The sequence below is a fragment of the Danio aesculapii genome, chromosome 15 (genome assembly GCF_903798145.1).
Source record: "Danio aesculapii chromosome 15, fDanAes4.1, whole genome shotgun sequence".
Classification (NCBI taxonomy): domain Eukaryota; kingdom Metazoa; phylum Chordata; class Actinopteri; order Cypriniformes; family Danionidae; genus Danio; species Danio aesculapii.
The window spans coordinates 6,154,982-6,179,868 of record NC_079449.1 but is presented as its reverse complement, the minus strand read 5'-3'; the positions used below and the strand labels follow the sequence as shown (position 1 = coordinate 6,179,868).

At 37.2% G+C, this 24,887-nt stretch overlaps 1 protein-coding gene across 1 annotated transcript in view; it reads left to right on the top strand.

Moving 5' to 3' along the window:
• grik1b (glutamate receptor, ionotropic, kainate 1b) overlaps positions 1-24,887 on the top strand; it is a 94,702-nt gene that overhangs the window by 54,160 nt on the left and 15,655 nt on the right. Inside the window, exons 5-10 of the mRNA XM_056474055.1 lie at positions 3,349-3,402; positions 3,527-3,700; positions 5,864-6,007; positions 15,965-16,072; positions 22,873-22,986; positions 24,621-24,824. Of these exons, the coding sequence (XP_056330030.1) occupies positions 3,349-3,402; positions 3,527-3,700; positions 5,864-6,007; positions 15,965-16,072; positions 22,873-22,986; positions 24,621-24,824 (798 nt within the window). The remainder of the gene's footprint in view (positions 1-3,348; positions 3,403-3,526; positions 3,701-5,863; positions 6,008-15,964; positions 16,073-22,872; positions 22,987-24,620; positions 24,825-24,887) is intronic.

The window sequence follows — 24,887 nt, the reverse complement described above, 5'->3', positions numbered from 1 at the left end:
GGTCACAGTAAATAGGAACAGTGTAGTTCAGTTTGTAGTGTTTAAGTTCAGTTCAGTTGAGCTCAGTTCAGTGTGGTTTAATAATCACTACTGAGAGTCCAAATATTGAAGAGCAAATCCAACGATGCGCAGCTCTACAGATCCCGAACCATGCAAGCCAGTGGCGACAGCGGAGAGGGAAAAAAATTTCACTAAAGGCGAAAGTGAAGAAAAAAAACCTTGAGGGAAACCAGGCTCAGTTGGGCACTATCATTTTAATTTCTCCGCTGGCCAAACATCTTGTGCAGAGCTGCAGTCTCAGTGGTGGAGGCTGGAAGCTGGCCTCAGCGAAGACTCGTCTGTCTCTGGAGCGTCACAGGAATCAGTCTCATGTTCTCCACTCTTCCATGACCATCACAGTAGGTGCTCAGGATACGGCCTGGTCCAGGATATGGAAACCTTGGGATCATCTCGTCGTTGGTCTTGGATCGAATCAGTGACTCTGCATAGTCTGAGGGCCTCGGGAAGAGTATCCCCAGGTGGAAATGGAGAATAAAGAAAATAATTAGCGAAGCTGATGTTCATAGTGTGTATCAACAAGATGCAGAACCTGTGTGGAAGCCCGCTAAGTGGTGCACTAAGTGTATGCTTTACTGAACAGATAGGTCTTTAATCTAGTTTTGAATTGGGAAAAATAGGAGAAATCAATAGGAAAATAGGAAAAATCAATAGAAGCAATTTTTTTTGCAATATTTTGCTTGAATTTAATTGAATTATCTTTCAATTTCTAAATATGTTTGGTGATTAAAGTATTATTTGATTAAATATATCTGTTTAATAAATCTATTTTGTGTAAATGCACCAAAGTACATTGCCTGTAATCTCTGAGAAATGGAGAGAAGCATTCATTTTCAAAATGGGCTGTAGTCAATTATGCTGAGCGCTGTAAACATAATTATAAATATGAACAACACTGGATGTAAGAACTATTTTAATGTTAGAACTATTTTATAACTACCATAATGGAGCAGTATTGTTCTGCCCTCACTCCGGTGTCTCTCTTCCCAAAGTTAGACAGACAGATAAACTCTTTCCAACACGTGAGATTGTGGGAGAATGCTGCTTTATTCCATGCCACATTGAGTATGTTGAAACAGAGTGAAACTATGTAAAAAGATGTACATAAAATGAGCTATAGTTATCTATATACATAACAATAATATCTGAGATAGAATATAAATACAAACAGATAACAGACTTACAGACAATGCTTCTACAGATGATCACAGGATGAGATGATTGTAAGTGACTTCTTGTAAGGTGTTCTTTTTAAATGAGGCAATTAACTGATTCTGACTGTCAGAATGTTTCTATGGCAACAACAATTTAAAAGAAGCTAAATGACTAGGCATTAATTTATGGATTCTAAATACTAATATTTAGTAGATGATCCAGCACAAGTATTCTAACTGTACTTACTACTAGGGCCAGACAGAATCTGAGGAAGTTTTTTGCTATTGCTGCAGAGAATTTTTGTAAAAATCTGCGGATTTCTGTGGAATTATTTTGGGAGTATCATAACTAAATAAAAAATAGTATCTTTTTAACTTTTATTTAATGTTTAAAATGCAAATTCGATTAGATTCACTTTATTTGGTACAACAAAGCAAGTCTATCATATAATATATCTACTAAAAGCCAGAAAATATTACTGTACACACTGCATTGTACATAAATCAGATGAACATTTTCATATTAGTCATTAATTATTACAGTTATTAATAAAAAAAATGATAAAATATAGATTCACACACATTTACTCAAGTAAATAAACAGAATTAATGATGGGCTAAAACTCTGCGGAATTCTGGGAAAATCAGCGGAATTCTACGCGCGCAGATTCCGTGTGGGCCTACTTACTACTAACTGTGCATATACTACTTTAACTATACACATAATCTAAGACAAGTACTTTTGCGTACAGCAGAACATTATTGTGTAAGATATTTTAATGTTGAAGAAAACAATTAGCCCAACGTGATTGTGTGGCACATTCGCAGGTAAACATGTTAGTGTGTGGTGCTTATAGAGAGAAGAGTGTTTCTACAGGTGGTTTGTCAAACCCACTCACCTTGTGAGACACACTTCAGAAATGCGAGCAAAGAAAAGAGTGTCCACTTTAATGTTTTACATGACTTGTGAATTGTCAAAATATGGATGAAACAGATCATCTGCATTCAGGGTAACATATACAATTGAAGTCAGAATTATTAGCCCCCCCTTTGATTTTTTTTTTTTTTTTCTTTTTTAAATATTTCCTAAATGATGTTTAACAGAGCAGGGAAATTTTCACAGTATGTCTGATAATATTTTTTCTTCTGGAGAAAGTCTTATTTGTTTTATTTCAGCTAGAATAAAAGCAGTTTTTAATTTTTAAATAACATTTTAAGGTCAATATTATTAGCCCCTTTAAGCTAGATATTTTTTCCGATAGTCTACAGAACAAACCATCGATATACAATAACTTGCCTAATTACTTGCCTAATTAGCCTAACTTGCCTAGTTAACCTAATTAACCTAGTTAAGCCTTTAAATGTCACTTTAAGCTGTATACAAAATATCTAATCAAATATTATTTACTGTCATCATGGCAAAGATAAAATAAATCAGTTATTAGAGAGGAGTTATTAAAACTATTATGTTTAGAAATGTGCTGAAATAATCTTCTCTATGTTAAACAGAAATTGGGGAAAAAATAAACGGGGCGAAAAATTCAGGGGGGCTCATAATTTTGACTTCAACTGTATGTTTATGTAAAAATTAAACAATATATGAATTCTGTACTGTGCTTATTAAAATGCTTAACAGAGTATGTGATTGATTATACTAAATGCTATATTATTTTGAGTATTAATAATGTCTTGCTGACAAATAAGTTAAACCTAGTGATTTTAAGAGTATTGGTGAAGCATGAAGATTTAAAATGAGAATTTTTAGAATGAGTTTGTGCCTTGTGATCCCTTAATAAACACTTTTAATATTGCATCAAAATGAGATAAATAAATATGCTTATGTCGATTTGTTTTGTATATAAACTTCAATGTCATTTTGTGGATCTCTGTTTTTAAATCAGGGTAAAAAAATGTATAAAGGCATTATTTGTTGCTTAAAAAAGGTCAAATTAAATAGAATGCACAATTAAAATTAAATCACAACCTTGACTGATTCTTTATTAAACATGACTCTTTCAAAAAGAATTGTAAAAAAGGCTGAAAAGGGAATAATTGTTTGTATTATTTGATATTTGTTTATAAAATGAGTGATGTACTGCTGTATTTTCATGTTCTTCTGTCTGTGTTTCTGCTATAGCTGTTGTCAATGGGCATGATGACCGAATACTACCACTTCTTCTTTACCACTCTGGTGAGTTTCCTTTATTCTTCCTTTGTGTGTTTGTCTACAAGTTTTTATATCCCAGTGGGGACTTAAAATTGAATGCAGTCATGGCGGTCTAAATTGTAGCATGGAAATTAATTTTATGTGACAGGATCTGTATTCGCTGGACCTGGAGCCGTTTCGATACAGTGGTGTGAACATGACTGGTTTCCGTCTGCTCAACATCGACAATCCTCAGGTGGCGTCAGTGGTGGAGAAATGGTCCATGGAAAGACTGCAGGCTCCACCCAAACCTGAGACCGGCCTGCAGGACGGAATGATGACAGTCTGTTTATTCTATAAATATATGCACATTCATAGTACATAAAGAGAATTAGGGCTGAGTGATATGACAAAACAACTCATATAAGGATTTAAGGCATCTCATATTCTGATCACGATATAGTACCATTTCAGTAAATTCTGTCAATTAGTAGTTTATTTAGTTTATTTAGCTCATTAATAGTTAATTACCACATGTAAAGGACAATATACACTCACTGGCCACTTTATTAGGTACACCTTGCTAGTAACGGGTTGGACCTCTTTTTGCCTCCAGAACTGCTTTAATTCTTCATGGCATAAATTCAACAAGGCACTGGAAATATTCCTCTGAGATTTTGCTCCACATTGACATGATAGCATCACGCAATTGCTGCAGATTTGTGGGCTGCACATCCATGATGCGAATCTCCCGTTCCACCACATCCCAAAGGTGCTCTATTGGATTGACATCTGGGGATTGTGGAGGCCATTTGAGTACAGTGAACTCATTGTCATGTTCAAGAAACCAGTCTGAGATGATTTGTGGTTTATGACATGGTGGTTTATCCTGCGGGAAGTAGCCATCAGAAGATGGGTACACTGTGGTCATAAAACGATGAACATGGTCAGCAACAATACGTACAGTAAGTAGACTGTGGTGTTGGCACGATGCTCAATTGGTACTAATGGGCAAAAGTGTGCCAAGAATATATCCCCCACACCATTACACCACCACCACCACCAGCCTGAACAGTTGATACAAGGCAGGATGGATCCGAGCTTTCATGTTGTTAATGTCAAATTCTGACCCTACCATCCCAATGTCTCTGCAGAAATTGAGACTTATCAGACCAGGCAACGTTTTTCCAATCTTAAATTGTTTAAATTTGGTGAGCCTAGTCACTTAAATCACCTTTCTTCCCCATTCTGATGCTCAGTTTGAACTGCAGCAGATTATTTTGACTTCGTCTACATGCCTAAATGCATTGAGTTGCTGCCATGTTATTGGCTGACTAGAAATTTGCGTTAACAAGTAGTTGGACAGGTGTACCTAATAAAGTGGCCAATGAGTGTATATATTTTTAAATTATACACTTAGAAATGTACTCATTCAGTCGGTGCCTATGGCGTAGTGGAAAGTGCACTGACACAAGCAGTATGGTGTTCGCGGCGACCCGGGTTCGATTCTCGCCTTGAGGTCCTATGCCAATCCTTCTCCTCTCTCTGCTCCCCACACTTTCCTGTCAATTCTCTCTACTGTCCTGTCAAAATAAAGATGAAAACCCTTAAAAAAAATTATTAAAAAAAAGAAAAAAGAAATGTACTCATTCGTATGTAATATTCGATCGAAAATGTAGAAATATTAAATGAATATGAAGAAAATAAAACAAAAAAAAACACTTTAAAAATGTAATGATTACAGGTTATGCCAAGATAAAAATAATTCAACAAAAATATAGCTAAATAAAATGCTAAATGTAAACATGGTACTTTCAAGATTGCAACTTTCACAAAATGCTATTATTCATGTTTCTTTCTGCATCCCCATAATGGCGTGTAATATCGTGCATATATAAATTATGGAAAAGTATAGCCATAAACCATGCATTTTGTGAAACTACAATAGAGCGTAATATGATACGATAGACTTTTATTTTGTCCATATGATATATCATCAAATTACACAGCCCTATTGAGAATCAAGTACAGTTCATTAGTTATCAAACACACTTGATTTAACTCAAAAAGCAGTTCTACAGAACAGACCAGTATTAGCTATTTGGTTCAATATTGATTCAGTTCAGATCAATAAGTGTCGATATTGCTAATGTCATCAATTTCAAAACAAATGTGAAATAAAGCAGCTCTGTAGCCCTCTTCAGTGCCGGAAGATTGATAACATTTCTCAAAATTAAGTGTTCATTTTGAGCCTAGAGAGGAATCAGAGAGAAAGAATCAACAAGAGTCAGTCGGTTCAATGTTGATTCAGTTCAGTTCAATAAGTGTTGACATTGCAAACTGCATAATTTTTGAAAATGTATTCAATTAAATAGCCCTAAAATATATTATATAACTCATTATAAATATAAATATAACATAAAAGCAAATAATATTGAGTCATTGCATTGATTCAGCAGATTTATCTACTGTAGGTGTTTCATGTAAATCTCTGCGTGTGTTTCAGACTGAAGCAGCTCTGATGTATGACGCAGTGTATATGGTGGCGGCAGCGTCTCAGCGAGCGTCTCAGATCACCGTCAGCTCACTGCAGTGTCACCGACACAAACCGTGGCGCTTTGGCTCGCGATTCATCAGCATGTTTAAAGAGGTGAATAAAACCTGCTTATACAGTCAAAATGATGACAACTCTTATATGCTGCTGTGGAGTAAAGTTTGGGCGATTCCACCAAATACTGATTTCATAACTCTTCTGGAAGTAAAACATTACACCAGGGGTGCCCAGACTCCAACTTTTTAATAGTTTAGCTCCAACTTCCTTAAACACACCTCCATGGAAGTTTTTAGTATACCTAGAAAGAGCTTGATCAGCTGGTTCAGGTGTGTTTAATTGAGGTTGGAACTAAAATATGCAAGACACCGTCTCTCAAAGACTGAGTTTGGACACCCCTGCATTAAACCGTGTCCTAACTACATGCGACACAGTGAGAAACATCCAATAAAAGCGCTCTTTTCCATGTTGAAAGAAGTTGTCCTAATCATCTGCGACGGTGATGTGAAACATCTATTTTAGAAATGGTTTCTATTTCAGCGATTTGACAGCAGAACAACGGCATATACTACTATGACAATGATCACCTCAGGTACAGATTATGTGCTTTATTCAGTGTTAAATACTCCCAGTGTGAGTTTTGATACCATTTTGCATTACAATTATTGCCATACTGAAAGAAGCAGCAGATCTTGAAAATAAAATAGCAGATGGTTTGAAAATGAAAGTCAGAACTGTGACAACATCAGTCACTCAGTAGCCTATTAATCATATGAAAGAGGTTGTATTAACTTGAATTATTTAAGAGATATGTATTAATTTGATTAAAAGCCTTTACCATTTTGTAAGGAGTGCAGTGGCTGGTATTTAAAGGTTTCTGTCAGGGCGCATCGCGTTTGGTGCAGACAGAAAAAAATGCTTCTCGCTGGAATCTTGTTATTAGGACAAAATGTCAAATGTAAATAAAAATGTCTGAAAACATGACACCTTTTTTGTTATTTTATGTCAAAAAAATTATTTAAATGACATTTTACTTTAAAATTTGGAAGAAACAATAATTTACAGAAGATAAAATAATTTCTACTTCTAACACTTTATAGACTTTTGTAACATCCATATTGGGGAAAATAGGAGCTTAGGAGACCGCTGTGTTGAAAAAGTGGACAGGCACCTATGCACGCTATAGAAAATCACAGTCATCCAACCTTCCAATCAATATCTTCATATTCATTATTTCACACGGCCGCCATTTTAAAGAACCAAAGCGAGGCTGCGGTGGGAAGAAACCCGGAAGTATAGGGCCAGCACTGTAAAAATTGCAGTAACATGCTGTGGATTATTAACCTCCAGCTGTTGCCGAGATTTCAAAATGCAGAAATGGTGTAAATATCACTTTAATATCATTCAGTACATTTAATTTAAACAATTAAAAGCAATTTAGCATGAAAACAACATCACAATCTCTTTAAGAGTAATACGCTTAAGTGTCCTCCTAGGCTTCAGTTCATGGCACCAGTTAAACACCGTGGGGACGCTTTCCTGTTTCAGCCTATGTAACCCGGTGAGCAATAAAACGCTGCAGTCCTCTGTAGCACATCCTCGTGTTGTCCATAATTGTGTTGTCCCGGTACTGAAGTTTTAAAAACGTTTATTTCCTGCTAACATTCAAACACCGCTGAGCGCGTTCATAAACAGCGCTGATTTACCATAGTATTCACCAGTGCTCATCAGTTTACCGCTCTTCACCCAGTGCAAACACAGATACACGGACACTGGAGCACGAAGCAGCCGTGAAGATCAGTCGAGTCATCAAGCATATCGCTCGTCTGTGTTTGTACTCGATAAACAGCGGAGGGTGAACTGATGACCTTCTCTGCCAATCACAATTATTTCTGTTGAGCACGTGAACACAATGGCAAATCAGCGCTGTTTTAAGAAATCCATCAACAGTGCCTTAAATATTAGCAGGAAATGCACGGTTTTTCTTTTAATGCAGTATCGTGACAAGTCTAATATAGTGAAAGAATCAGTTCATTATCTCTAGTTTGATAAATGGCATCTAAAATGAGTGTTTGGGAAAGAAAACGTTAGCTAACTAATGCCATTTCCCTTAACTTAGCTGAAAATGAGCTCTGATATCCCTTTTATTTTCACCATTCATTCAGAATGGACCTTCGGGTCACTCGGAAGGCGGTGAAATTATAAATTTGTGTCACTTTCTGTTCACTGATAAGATATACAGTCAGGCACACAACGTTCCTATGTAACTCCCAATGATACTTCCGGGTTTCTTCCCACCGCAGCCTCGATTTCACTTTTAAAAATGTCGGCCACGTGAAATCAGTCTATTCCTGGAAGACAAAATTAAGCCCCGCCCCATATTTGTTCACATTTAAGAAGATTTTGACTTGATATATTGCCTTCAATCAAATACAACTTGTTTCACAACAACTTAAGCAGGTCATTTAGCAAAAAAATGAAAACTTGGCAATCATTTTCTCATCATGTGCTTATTGATTGACATGAATAAATGATGACAGAATTATCATAATGTAATCTTTTAAACTATCAAACACTCGCTGATGGAGAATTCAGTCTGTTTAGGTAAAATGCATCATTTCTCACTCCTCTGGAAGCTCTTCAAATCAGTTGCACATGATTTATGTATCGACAATCTCTCTCTCTCTCTCTCTCTCTCTCTCTCTCTCTCTCTCTCTCTCTCTCTCTTTCTCTCTCTGTCTCTCTCTCTCTCTCTCTCTTTCTGCTAGTGACATCTTCCAAGTGTTCTTGTCAGGGCTCTTCTGTTCTGGAGCTGTTGTTGTTGATTCAGCATTTTGGCATTGCAGTCTAAAGGATGAGTCTGTGTTGGATGATATCTTAATGGCTCCTGCTGTATTACTGATGCTGAGCTTTTCTGGCTGCGCTAGAGTTCATTACAGTATGAATTAGTGAGGGCAGCTTTCAAAACACTTCATGAAGCTCAGAAATGTTTGCGAATATTTTGTTTTGAATAAGTGGTTTGGAGCATGTATCGCACTTGGCAAGGTCATGTGATTTCATAAATCTCAGAAATGAGTGCGAAAATTCAGTGATTCACCTCTGGAGGTGATCTGTGTAATAAAATAATGCCATTCACTCAGATCAACCCCCAATGGATAATCGCTGAACAGGTTTCATTGTTTTTATGTGATCTCCTGATACTTTATGAGTTTTAATGAGACATAAAATAAAAAGGGATAAAATCAGTTATTTAATAGTTCTGTTTAGCATAGCACACAATGGGACAAACAATTTTAGGCCTTGTCCACATATACACAGTATATCTTTATAAAGCATGGTTTCCGCTACATTCATTCTTCCGTGGTGGGGCGCCACATCAAAATTCATCCCACTACGGCTACATTACAGCTTCTCATTCAACACATTCAGTCATGTATTTTTTTAATAGCAGATTATAGTCGCACTAAAATGTACTAAAGGTTAACTATAATTCAATTCAATTCACCTTTATTTGTATAGCGCTTATACAATGTAGATTGTGTCAAAGCAGCTTCACATAAAAGGTCACAGTAAATAGGAACAGTGTAGTTCAGTTTGTAGTGTTTAAGTTCAGTTCAGTTGAGCTCAGTTCAGTGTGGTTTAATAATCACTACTGAGAGTCCAAATATTGAAGAGCAAATTCAATGATGCGCAGCTATATAGATCCTGAACCATGCAAGCCAGTGGCGACAGCGGAGAGGGAAAAAAAACTTCACTAATGGCGGAAGTGAAGAAAAAAAACCTTGAGAGAAACCAGACTCAAACCAGGATCATTTTAATTTCTCCGCTGGCCAAACGTCTTGTGCAGAGCTGCAGTCTCAGTGGCGGAGGCTGGAAGCTGGCCTCAGCGAAGACTCGTCTGTCCCTGGAGCGTCACAGGAATCAGTCTCATGTTCTCCACTCTTCCATGACCATCACAGTAGCTGCTCATAAGCGCAAACTTTTCTGTAACCGTATAGTGCTGTGCGTTATTTGTTTAACCCTTTACGGTTACGTACTGACTGACTGACAGATGCGTGAGGCCATCAAACATGTATCTTTCGATGTAGCTTTCAGTTATGACTAGGGCCAGGTGGAATCTGAGGACGTTTTTTGCCATTTCTGCTGAGAATTTTCATAAAAATCTGCGGATTTCTGTGTAATTATTTTGGCAGTATCATAACTAAAACTTTAATATGTGAAATAAAAAATAGTATCTTTTAAACTTTTATTTAATGTTTAAATGCAAATCCAATTAGACTCACTTTATTTGGTAAACAACGCAAGTCTCTCCTGTAATATATCTACTAAAAGACAGAAAATATTACTGTACAAACTGCGTTGTACATAAATCAGATGAACATTTTCATATTAGTCAATGATATTACTGTAACTAATAAAAAAAGCTATATAAATATAGATTTACACACATTTACTCAAGTAAATAAACAGAATTAATGATGGGATAAAAATCTGCAGAATTCTGCGCGCGCAGATTCTGTGTGGGCCTAGTTATGACGAACACAGTTTCCATAATTATACTTTATTTATAGATAAAGGTCTGTGGTTCTGCATACAATGACTTTATCTTACTGGAGTTAATAGCCGTTTAACTTTACTGCAGTATGCATTAATGCCGCTCTGTAGGTCTATTGGAGACATTTATTAATATTCCTAACAATTCTAATAAATGTTGGAGGCATACTTGTTACAAAAACGCACTAAATCACACTTCAGCAGCGTTAATTTGAGAACGCACAAGAAAATGCACTTGAGCAGCGTGTATTTAAGGGCGGTCAAGAATTTGTGCACGAACAGAGGAAATCGGGGCACAAGCAAAGAGATTTGCATGGTCGTATTTAATGAATGCGATCTCGACTTGTAATACTGCGCTCACCACATTTGTCATTGAAATAACGCCACAGGTAGTTGGCAGATCTGTGTAAAAAAGGCCTGCCACCACAGCTGGAAAAAATCCTAGAGGAAACACTGTAAAGTGAGTTTTTCCCACCTTTGTTTAAAAAAAACAGTCCACCTGAAAATGCAAAAACACACTGTGATGCACTGTCAAGGGGATGTTGAATCAGCAGGTAGTGATAAAAAACTTGGGTTCAAAAATCTATGATTAAAAACTATGCTGGGTTCAAACCAAATGCAAGAATAGCTATTCACGAGTAAGTTATATATAAAGTGAATGCAAATACATGAACAGATTACCACTGTGTGGCACAAATGATGCAGAATTCGCCATTGGTTTTCCTTTGGGGCAGTTGTGGCCTAATGGTTAGGAAGTTAGACTTGTAATCGAAAAGTTGCAGGTTCTAATGTGAACCGCTGTCTCTCCGCCTTCAATACCCAGCTGAGCACTTGGTGTGTGTGTGCACTTGGATGAGTAAAAGGCTGAGGACCACTTTTGAAATAAAACCATGCTTGAGAAGGCTCACTTCACTTCTCTTAATTGATCAATATGAATGACGGCGAATGCGTGATTGGTTTCTATTGGTTGATTGGTGTGAATGATGCAGAATGTCTGACACATTTCAAATGATTGATCAATATGAATGATGCGGAATTGCATTACACATTTGTCGCAAAATTGAAGAATTTCCCTCACCACTTTCATCTACCACTTTTAGTGACGCCTTACAGAAAGAAGGCCGTTGGTTCGAGTCCCGGCTGCGTCTGTTGGCATTTCTGTGTGGAGTTTGCATGTTCTTGGTGTGGGTTTCCTCCAGGTGCTCTGGTTTCAAGTCCAAAGACATGCGCTATAGGTGAATTGGATGAACTAAATCTGCCATAGTTTATGACTGTGTGTGTGAATGAGTGTGTATCAGGCCTGGATTGGCTAACCGGGAGGACTGGGAGAATTCCCGGTGGAACTCTCCATTTTTTGGCCGCGAGGGCTGGTGTCCCTAGCTGCTTGCACTCTCAGCAGTCGCACTTTTTTCATTTATTTATTTATTTGACCATAGCCTCACAAAATGCAGCCTACAGGTTAATGATAATGTAACTGATGATGTAATCATTTGACCCCAAACTGCGGCACTTTAGTGAATATAAGAATTCGAATAATTAATATTAATGGATATTACACCTGCTTAATGAGAATCAGATGATTCACAACATTAATAAATCTGACATAATTTGATCAGAAATCCAAAAACAGGACAAGTGATTAAGCCATCAATAGAAAGTAATATTGTGGATAAGAGTATTGCAGATGACAGTGCAAGTGGTCAGCATGTTGCGTTCGAGTTCGAACCTCACCTAAGTAGTTTATTTTTAGTTTTTTTCTTCACTTTTAGTGTTTGGGTTACTTATATAGGTTTACATATTTTATTTGTATTTTTTGTGTGACCACCGTTACAAAGGACTGGATATATATAAAGAATTTTGCACAATATATATTCAGATATTGCAGGAAAGGACATTGTGATGTTTTAAAGAATAGTGTTGGAGATTTAGCTACCCTTTAATGTTCTCATATTTATGGAAAACATTTGAAGTTCTAAAGCAGCGGTTTCCTTAAAAAAGACATGATAGTGTCATTAGAAACTGAATTGGAAATGACCTTATTTTATTATAGTCAGTCGTGAACTGAGGTGGGCCGGTCTAAGGCTTAAAACTTCAGGGCTGAAAAGGAGTCCCACTCCGGCCCTGGTGTGTATGGGTGTTTCCCAGAACTAAGTTGCTGCTGGAATAGTTGGCGGTTCATTCAGCTGTGACAACCCCTAATTAATAAGAGACTAAGCCGAAGGTAAATGAATGAATAGAAATGGCTTGCAAGCTGACTCCATGAGACAAAAACTCTGTGACCTGTAACCAAAAACACTGTAACAAGAGGTTCTGAAAATCTTCACCCTGGCTGCAGTTTTGGTTTCAGTCACGTAATACTGCATTTACATGTGGACAAATGACCACAATAACAGTGTTCTTGTGGATAGAGCTTTAGGGTGTACTCGCACTAGGCTATCCGTGCCCAGTTCGTTGGACCAGTGTGAGTGCTCCAAATAGCACTTAGGCACGGTTCAGTTTGTTGGAAGAGGCGTGCCAGAGCGTGGTTCGGTTGGGTTTTGGCGCGGTATGCTTGTAGTGTGCAAAGCGTGCCTGAGAGTGAAACTGACACGACGTGACTTAAGGAACTCTTCTTACTTTTCAATGAATGCAAACTGTGATACTTTATTGAAGACGCAAACCTCTGCACGACAGCTATACTTTCAGCAAACCTCCTAATACCTGCAGCACGATGACTTTTATGATAACTTATGAGTGTCATAAGTAATAGATCTGTTCAGCAAAAGATTTGACTGTGTGTCACTGCATCCCAAACGACTCAAAATAGAACTAAAGCAATCTCCATTGTACTGACCGAGAGTGTTTCTTTTCCTAACTGAACAGCCCATCATCAATGATATAAGCGTGCTCAGGCTCGAAAGGTAAAATTGCAGTGTGAGTGCAAGTCGAGGGGGAGGGAGGGCAATCATGCCTAGTGTGAGTACACCCTTAGCTTGAATTTTTATTTTAGATTACCAAATAAATTCATTAAGTAATAGTAATTGCAGCTCATCATAACAGATCCAAAAGCTTTTTGACTCTTTGCATTGTTAGTGAGCTCATCTCTGAAATACTGACGTCTTGACTCCAGTGCTGGTGTGTTTAATCTTGGCTTGGTTTTTGTAACTGGAGCTCTTTGTACAGTACATGTGATCTTGAGCCGGACGTGATAAAACTGAAGGATCAAGTGAGATTTACACTAAAGAATATTAACCGGAACATATCTGGACGAAGGTCACGTGACCTCAGTGTGAATATCTTGAAGATTTAAACTACTATATAGGAAGATTATGAATGCTACCAACCCTGTTTTAATTCTTACAGAAGAGCAAATTAAAGAAGTAATCCAGCGGCTTTGCTCACGAGGTTTTATTGAGCGTCTGTTGAATGCACTGGGTCTTCATAAATGCTCATGATCTGGGTGAAAGTTCTTCTGAATCATGCGTTGGGCTGGACCATCTCTGATTTTGGCTTTTGTTCAGACAGAATTCATTCGTTTATCGTGTGAGATTGATTATAGAGTCCATTTACCAATCAAGCTGTTGTTCTGGCTTTTGGATGAGACCATGTAAGTATGGCTTTCGAAAGCACTTCACTCCATTTGTTTTCATTTGATTCTCTTATAAATGAAACAAGTAATTTACCAACAGAAATGCATGAAATTTCGAATTCTAATTCTAATAAAAATGTATTTATTTTACCTTTACCTCACCTTTATTTTACTTTACCTTTGCTTGCTTTATTTACTTTGCATTTTCTTTATTTTACTTGACATTTATACTCACCAGCCACATTATTAGGTACACCTTACTAGTACCGGGTTGGACCCCCTTTTTGCCTTCATAACTGTTTTAATCCTTCGTGGCATAGATTCAACAAGGTCCTGGACATATTCCTCAGAGATTTTGGTCCATACTAACATGCTAGCATCACACAGTTGCTGCAGTTTCCTGTTGCTCAGTTTCCTGTTCTTAACTGACAGGAGTGGCACCCGGTTGTGGTGTTCTGCTGCTGTAGCCCATCTGCCTCAAAGTTGGATGTGTTGTGCATTCAGAGATGCTCTTCTGCAGACCTCGGTTATAACGAGTGTTCTCCTCTGGCATTTGCGCCCACAGAACTGGATATTTTCTCTTTTTCAGACCATTCTCTGTAAACCCTAGAGATGGTTGTGCGTGTAAATCCAAGTAGATCAGTAGTTTCTGAAATACTCAGACCAGCCCGTCTGTCATCAACAACTATGCCACGTTTAAAGTCATATAAATCACCTTTCCTCCCCATTCTAATGCTCGGTTTGAACTGCAGCAGATCGTCTTGACCATGTCTACATGCCTAAATGCATTGAGTTGCTGCCATGGGATTGGCTGAATAGAAGTTTGCGTTAACGAGCAGTTGGACAGGTGTACCTAAAAAAGTGGCCGCCGAGTGTACTTCTCCTTTATTATATTTTATTCTGTTACATTTCCTTCACTTTTTCTATTCACTTCTACTTTACCTCCACTTTTTTACTTTACCTTTATCTGACTTTGTCTTTACTTCACCTTTAATTTTACTTTACCTGCACTTTACTCTAATTCAGTTTAATTTTCCTTTGTTATTACTTTTATTTTACATTTACTTCATTTTTACTTTACATTTAGATTATTTTTACTATTCTTTGGTCTGCATTTTCTTCACCTTAACTTTACCTTTATTCAATTAAATTAAATTCATCTTTATTTTTATAGCGCTTTAACAATGTAGATTGTGTCAAAGCAGCTTAACATAGAAGTTCTAGTCAACTGAAACTGTCAGTCCAGTTTTCAGAGTTCTGTTCGGTTCAGTGCGGTTTACTTTTCACTGCTGAAAGTCCAAACACTGAAGAGCAAATTCATCGATGCACAGCTCCACAAGTCCCAAACCAAGCAAGCCAGTGGCGACAGTGGCGAGGAACAAAACTTCACCAATTGACGAAAGTGAAGGGAAAAAACTTTGAAAGAAACCAGGCTCAGTTGGGCACGACCACTTCTCCCATGGCCAAACTTCTTGTGGAGAGCTGCAGTCTAGGCGCCGAAGGCTGGAGAACACTGGACGTCCATCGTGGAGAAGCTGCAGGTGTAAGTAAGTCACCAGCGGGTGTTCAGGCTGGCCCACGGGATCCATGCAAAGACTTGTCTGTCACTGGAGTCTTTCAGGATGACCGCCACAGCATCAGCTCAGGATGCAGCCTGCTCCAGGATTATGGACATCATTATGGCATAATTTCTTCGCTGGTCTTGGATTGCGTCTATGGGGCTGCTTTATCTTTGCGTTGCTTCACCCTTTACCTTTACTTTACTAGAATGTACTTCACTTTTGTTTTGTTTGGCAATGACCACAATCCTTCATCTGGCATCCAAACGAAGACTGAAAAAACAGATGAGCACTGCGAGTTTGATCTACTGATGGAAAAACCGTAAGATCATGTCGTCCATTCATTTAATGTTTAATTGTGTTTTGTGTGCTCAGGCTCAGTGGAACGGTCTGACCGGACAGATCATCATCAACAAGACAGACGGCCTGAGGAAAGACTTTGACCTGGACATCATCAGCCTGAAAGAGGACGGTTTGGAGAAGGTAAAATCAGCCGACGATCTCTGTCCTGTCATCTGCTTCTGTCTGATCATACATGTCAAATGTGGCCTTTCTGTTTTCTCTTCACAAGCCGTTGGAGAGCGGCCGTTTTAACAAAGTGTGGAAGAAGGTCGGTATTAAACTCTAGAGACGTGATGTGTTGGTCCCTTTTCTCCTTCAGAAAGTACTGCTGATGAACTGTAGTACTTTAAAAATATACCATGGTCCTGAAGGATGTTATGAAATATGTAGTTCAGTAAAAGAATTTCCATGGTATGTTTTTCTGCCCCACAACCTGATTTTTATTTTTATTTTATTTTAAATTTAATTTAATTTTATTAAATGTTATTTTATTTTATTTTTTATTTTAATTTAATTTTTTTATATTTAGTTTATATTTTTCTATTTATTTTTTACTTAATTTTTAACCTATTTTAACTCTTTATGAAACCAATAATATTGTGTAACAAGAAATGTAATTATAGTTGGATTTTATTTAATTTACTACTGTATGATTTAAAGTTAAATTTAGATGACTAAATAACATACTAGACACAAAAATATTACTAATATTTATTTATTTATCTATTCATTTATTTATTTGTGCATTTATTCATTTATTGAGTTTTTTTAAGTGCCATTTTTGTGCTAGATTTTATCTCTTTTTTCTTTACCATTTTTATTCATTTACCTCATGAATATTGAGTAACACGAACTGTAATTATAATATTATTTCTTTTTTTTAGTTCACTGCCTGCCAAGGAAATTTGGATTTTAATAACAAACTACACACAAAAACTTTATAAATATTAAATTAGTTTATTTATTTTTTCATTCAATCATTAATTAATTTATTTGTTCATTTATTTATTGATTTAGTTTTATTAAAGTGACATTTTTGCAATATTACATTTATTTATTTATTTATTTTTTACCTTTTAAACTCTACTTTATGAAACAATACTCTACTTTATGAAAACAAACTGGACAACCTCAGACTCGAGTTAACATCGACAAGGGAGGTGAGAGACTGTTGTGCACTAGTCTTTAGCGAGACGTGGTTAAACGATTCCATTTCGGATGAAGCGATAAGCCTAACGGGACTAACTGTATCCCGGGCTGATAGAAACGGCACACTTAGTGGGAAATCCCGAGGTGGTGGTCTCTGCATCTATATTAATAATAGATGGTGCAAGGATGTAAATATGATCTACTCATACTGTTCACCTGATATTGAGGTTTTGTCAGTAAAGTGCCGCCCTTTTTATCTTCCGAGAGAATTCTCCGTTGTTTTTATTATTGCTGTATATATCCCTCCCGATGCAGACACGAAAACAGCCCTTGAAGTATTATACCATTTTATCAACAGACTTCATACTTCTCATCCAGAGGGAGTAATCATTGCTGCTGGTGATTACAACCAGGCAAACATGAAGAAAGTGCTCCCCCACTTTTTTCAATACGTACATTTTGCCACAAGAGGTATGAATGTATTGGATCATGTGTACACAAATATTAAACTGGCATACAAAGCAGTTCCCCGCCCCCATCTTGGCTCATCAGATCACCTTTCTGTCATGTTAATACCAACATACAGAGCATGTCTTACAAGTACCAAGCCCTCTATAAAACAAGTGAGAATTTGGCCAGAGGGAGCAATGTCTGTATTACAGGACTGCTTTGATCGCACAGACTGGTCTGTGTTCAGAGAGGCCTCCACAAACGGCCAAGGCACAGATATTAATGAATATGCTGATGCTGTATCCAGTTACATTTTTAAGTGTATGGAGGATGTCTGTGTCACAAAAAACATTAGAGTTAGAGCGAATGAGAAACCCTGGATGACTGCAGAGGTGCGGGCTTTGCTAAAAACAAGAAACTCTGCTTTCAAGTGTGGGGATGCAGCCGTCCTTAGGTCTGCTCGGGCCAATCTGAATAAGGCAATCAGAGTGGCAAAAAGAGCCCATGGAAATAAGATTAAAGAATACTTCCAGGACCACAAGGACACGAGACGTTTATGGCAGGGTATTCAGTCTGTCACAGACTATAAAAGCATCTCATTGTCCTGCGAAAATAACATTGACTTTCTAAATGATCTTAACAACTTCTTTGGAAGGTTTGATGCTGTTAATAATACACCAGCAGTGAAGGCCACATTGCAGCATGACGAACAGGTGCTAAGTTTTGATATTACTGATGTCCGCAAGACCCTAAAGAAATTAAATGCTGGTAAGGCGGCAGGGCCTGACAAAATACCAGGCAGAGTTCTTAAAGGGTGTGCAGAACAACTTGCACATGTACTGACGGACATATTTAATATCTGTCTGCATCAAGCTGTTGTGCCATCATGCTACAAAACATCTGCTATCATCCCAGTGCCAAAAAAGCCTTCAGTTACTTCTTTAAATGATTATCGGCCAATAGCTTTAACTTCACTGATAATGAAATGCTTTGAAAGACTGGTTAAAAGTCATATCACCTCCATCCTGCCTACTTCACTTGACCCATTTCAGTTTGCCTATCGGCCAAACAGGTCAACTGATGATGCTATATCCACTACACTGCATCTGAGTCTTGAACACTTGGAGGATAAAAATACATCGGTACGGATGCTGTTTGTTGATTTTAGCTCTGCTTTTAATACTATCATTCCTCAGCACTTGGTCAATAAATTAGCATCTTTAGGTCTGAATACACCTCTTCGGAACTGGATTCTTGACTTTCTGACAAACAGGCCACAGTTTGTGCAAGCGGAGGGTATTTCGTCATCTACCACTCTGCTGAATACAGGCTCCCCTCAGGGGTGCGTCTTGAGCCCACTGCTATACACTCTGATGACCCATGATTGTTGTGCAAAATTTTGCACTAATCACATCATTAAATATGCTGATGACACCACAATAGTGGGTCTCATCCGGGATAATAATGAGAGAAACTACAGGGAGGAAGTAAAGCTCTTTACAGAGTGGTGCAGTAACAACAACTTAGTTCTGAATGTTGAAAAAACCAAGGAGTTGGTGATCGACTTCAGGAAGAAACGCCCCATTTACTCCCCTGTATATATCAACAATATTGCGGTGGAGACTGTACAGCAGGTTAAATTCCTGGGAGTCCACGTTACCGAGAACTTGACTTGGTCTCTCCATACCACTTGTCTTTCAAGGAAAGCGCACCAACGACTGCACTTTCTGAGAAGGTTAAAAAGGGCACACCTCAGCCCATCAATTCTTACAACTTTTTACAGAGGGGCTGTTGAGAGTGTTCTCACTAATGGCATCTCCCTTTGGTATGAGAATAGTAGTGTATCTGACAAGAACACCATCAAGAGGATCATAAAGTCAGCTGAAAGGTCTGTTGGAGTCAAGTTGACATCTATCGAGGAACTTTATCAACGACGTTGTCTGTCTAGGGCAAATAGCATTTTAAGGGATCCAACTCACCCTGGCTATAGCCTGCTCACGCTTATGCCATCAGGCAGGCGTTACAGAAGCCTGAGGACCAAATCAGTGCGGTTTCGTGATAGTTTTTATCCTGTCATTATAAGACTTTTGAATAAGATCAATTCTTAAACACTATTGATAGCTAGTGTAAAATAGTAAATCAATAAATAGTTAAACTAGCATAAATTATTAATATTATAACTATTATAACAAATGGTGAAATAGGTATTTTAGTATTAAGTTACTCTTTATTGAGATTTCTTTTTAAATTAGGTTATATTTTATATAACTATATTTTTATATTTTTATGAATTTATAAGGTTTGTTTATCATGTCAGGATTTTATAATGTTTGTATAGTGATGTTTTTTATGTTCTTGTTGGGTCTGTTGCAACGTAATTTCGTTCTGCATTACAATTTTATTGTGATGATTTGAATGACAAAAATAAAAGGAAACGGAAAAACGGAAACGGAAACGGAAACGGAAACGGAATATAACACTGAGTAACACAAAATGTTATGATAATTAATTTTTTTTACTCAATTTATCACTTGCCAAATTAGATGGATTTTAAAAGTATAAAATATTATTTCTTATGATGATTAAATAACAAACTAAACACAAAATATTTATCTAATAATATTTTTATATTGATTAAAAATTATTTATAATAATTCCTAAATTATTAATAATAAATAATAAATTCCTAAATTCCTAATAATAAGAAATGTGATATTATAGTCCTTTGTTCCATGGCTAAAAGCACACTAAAAATATGCAGTAATTGAAAAAAAAGTATTGCATTAGCTGAGTTTACATCCTAATGTGAAGCAAATCTTTCCACAAAAAAAAAATCCCAAATGTTCAATTACGAGTGTTTCCTTGAAGCTGTTAGAGCAGGTTATTGCTAGATCAGATATGGTTGTGGCCGGAAGTCAATGAGAATTATTTATATTATTTATAAAATTTAACATTTATTGTATTTTATTAACATCTACCCCAACCCTATACCCAATCGTCACAGTAATGTAAAAACAGTATTTGTACAGAGTATTATTTATGTTATCTATTAAATTAACCATCACTGTACTGTAAAAATCATAATTATTGTTATACAGTGCTAACAAAAATGATGCTAAATTGATGTGAGTATCCGCAGCTGTATCCTATCTAGACTTTACCATTAGAGCAGGAGACAGTAGTATTGGTAACCTAGCAACCAAAAATAAACAAGCCAAGCATAATGGAGACAGCTGATCTGTGAGAGCCATAAGTTAATTGTTTATTTACATCTAGATGGGAAATGAATAATATAATACACCGAATGTGAAATATTGTATCAGGTTATTTGAAAATGTGATGTCGTTTCCGGCTATGACAGAGAGTTGTGTCATGGAAAAAGGAAGCGAAACAGTTTTTTCGACAGTGTAACATAGTTGAGTTAATTTATTATTAAGATCTGTTCAAAATGACATAACTATGACATACTGTGTGTATAATGTTTGCAGAGTTTATTCAGCAAGTGCATTTCCATCTCACATTATTCACATTAAAGTTCAAAATCGCCTCAAGAAAGCATAAAAACTGTTACTAAAGGATTTGTATTATAAATTTGTCATTTCCGTCACTTGTTTCTCATGCGATACGTCAAAATATGCATTAACACAGGCTGACAGAAACCCAGCTTATGTTTCTTTCTTTTCCCTAATATATTTTTCATCAGCATCTGGCTCACTTATACATTATACTTAATTATGACATTCAATTATTGCTGCATTATATAATCTTAAAGGGATAGTTCACACCAAAATCAAAAAAAAATACTCCCTATTTACTCACCCTTCACTTGGTTTCACAAACCTTTATGAGTTTCTTTCTTCTGTTGAACACTAATGTAGATAATTTGAAGAATGGTGAAATCCTGTAACCATTGACTTCCATAGTAGCAAAAACAAATACTATGGAAGTACAGTAAGTGTTTACAGGTTTGCAGCATTTATCAAACTATTTTCTTTTGTGTTTTCAACAGAAGAAAGAAACATCATATCAGACATCATACACATCATATTCTCAAATCGGATTGAAACAAGTACAGTTGAAGTCAGAATTATTGGCCCCCCTTTGATTTTTTTATTATTCTTTTCTTAAATATTTCCCAAATTATGTTTAACAGAGCAAGGAAATTTTCACAGTATGTCTGATAATATTTTTTCTTCTGGAGAAAGTCTTATTTGTTTTATTTTGGCTAGGATAAAATCAGTTTTTAATTTTTTATGAACCATTTTAAGGGTCAAACTATTAGCCCCTTTAAGCTATATTTTTTTCGATAGTCTACAGAACAAACCATCGATATACAATAACTTGCCTAATTACCCTAACCCGCCTAGTTAACCTAACCTAACCTAACCTAACCAAACCAGAATTTTCATTATGGGTGAACTATCCCTTTAACAAATCACTTAAACTTTTCTGTTAACACGTTGTCAAACTTTCTATTAGAGACAGCAGAAAGCTGCAGCCGTTTCTGTAATCTCACATCAGTCAAAGAGTCAACAATGCAGAGCTCATTTGATAAAACATCTGCTTATGAACACTAATTACACAATAAGCTCTCAGTTTGAAGACTCTTAATGTATATTTTAAAGGCTGTGCATGACAGAGGAGACATGGTGTAGCATATAAAACACACACACATACGCACACTCTCAGATGACTTACACTTTGCACGAATATACTTTAGTGGATTTACATCAATGTATGCAGACGTTGTCAGAGATGGATCTTTTGTACAATAATATATTTGACTAAATACTCAGTAATACAGCTGTTTCCAGTGCTCTTTCTAGATTAATTTACATAAATAAATTCATTATTAGATTAAATCTGCATTTATTTTCTTAGATTTAAAGCATAATTTTGGACTTTTTCCCTCTTGTCTTGTTTACCTCGTCTTTTTACTGCGACCCTTCCGCTGGTGTGTAATTGTTGTGCAATGTTTATTTGTTTGTTTGTTTTCATTCAGTTATTTTGGGGGTAAAATAACAGTAAATTAATCAGTAAAATTACATCATATTGTAATTTTGAGACGAAATTATATTCTGTAAAATATAATACATAATCTATAAAGGCATGTAGGTATTTAATAGTTTAAGTAGTTTCTTGTAGTCTCAATTTTATATCTGCCAAGACAAACTACTATAAATATCTTTCAATGCAACACATTTACCTTTCTAACATTTCTGATAATATTGAAAAGTACTGCATCCCGTTGAATAACTAGTCAATTACTTCTGAAAGAAATCTGTCCTCTCTGATCAGCACCTAGACTGATTGTGTATTTGTGTGCTTGTGTTTTTTCTCAGGTTGGCGTGTGGAACTCAAACACGGGTCTAAATCTGACCGACAGCAACAAGGACAAAAACACCAACGTGACTGACTCCATGGCCAACCGAACACTCATTGTCACCACAATCCTGGTACAAATCAGTCAACTAACATTAAAGTTGCCATGAAACGGAAGTTAAGAAAGTCTTTTTTCCTCTATCATGATGTACATCCACTTGAAACAGTCTTAAATTAGAAAAAATGTAGGGCGGTGCATGATTTCATCCTTTGGGAATTGATTGTATTGTTGGAAGATGGGCATTGCTAACAAAATGACTGATAACCCCGCCCTAAATTACTGATAGCCCCGCCCTAAAGGACTGAACTGATAGCCCTGTGCTAAAGGACTGTTAGCCCGTCACTAAATGACTCATAGCCTGCCCTAAAATACTGATGGCCACGCCCTAAATGACTGATAGCCACACCCTAAAGGAGTAATAGCCCCGTCCCTAATGACTGATAGCCATGCCCTAAAGGACTAATATTCCAGCATTAAATGACTAATAGCCCCACACTAAATGACTGATAGCACCATTCTAAAGGCCTGATAGCCCTGCCCTAAAGGATTGATAGTCATGCCATAAAGGACTGATAGCCCCACCCTAAATGACTGATAGCCCCGCCCTTAAGTACTGATAGCCCCACCCTAAAGTACTGATAGCCCTACCCTAAAGGACTAATAGCCACACCCTAAAGGACTGATAGCCCTGCCCTAAATGACTGATAGCCTTGCCCTAAAAGAAAGACAGCCCCGTCCTAAAGGACTGATAGCCACACCCTAAAGGACTGATAGCCCCTCCCGAAAGGACTGATAGCCTCACCCTAAATGTTTGATAACTCTACCATAAAGGACTGATAGCCACACCAAAGGACTGATAGCCCCTCCCTAAAAGACTGATAGCCACACTGTAAATGACTGATAGCCCAGCCCTAAATGACTCATAGCCACACCCTAAAAGACTGATAGCCCTGCCCTATAGTACTGATAGCCATACCTTAAAGGACTGATAGCTCCGCCCTAAATGACTGATAGCCACACCTTAAAGGACTGATAACCTCGCCCTAAAGGACTGATAGAGACTCCTTAATGGACTGATAACCACACCCTAAAGGACTGATAGTCCCACCCTAATGACTGATAACCCTGCCCTTAAGAATTGATAGCTCTGACCATAAAGGACTGATAGCCCTGCCCTAAAGGAATGATACCCACACCCTAAAGGACTGATAGGCCCGCCCCTAAATGAATGATAGCCCCGCTTTAAAGCACTGATAGCCCCACCCTAAATGACTGATAGCTCTGACCAAAGCTCAGAATTTACTCTATGCGCAAAAATAAAATATTGCATAAAATAAATTGTTGCACCATAGAGCTCGCGATAGCATTCTGATTGGTTTGTTCAATGTAAATATCTCCAGCCAATCAGCTAAATCCATTTTCTATATAACCAAGACACAAATAGTTATCCATCCAGATAGTGGTGTACAGGTGCAGGTAATCAGATAGATAGATGGATGGATGGATGGATGGATGGATGGATGGATGGATAAAGAAAATGCACCTTGTTTTAATCCATAATTTTAAATAATAAGTACATTTAATGTTCATGTAGTGACAGAGGGGATGTGCTTCTTCAGTTAAATGTATGCACATCTTTGTCTTTTTTCAATGCAATGGCAACCAAAATAGGTGGATGTAAATATATGTGGTGTTTGTGTGCTGCAGGAAAACCCCTATGTGATGTACAAGAAGTCGGACAAGCCGCTGTACGGAAACGACCGCTTCGAGGGCTACTGTCTGGACCTGCTGAAGGAGCTCTCCAACATCCTGGGCTTCTCCTACGAGGTCAAACTCGTGACCGACGGGAAATACGGAGCCCAGAATGACAAAGGAGAGTGGAACGGCATGGTCCGAGAGCTCATCGATCATGTGAGTCCAACTCGAATAGGGTTTTGAGTTTGTATGAGTATTACACCGGAAATTACTACTGGA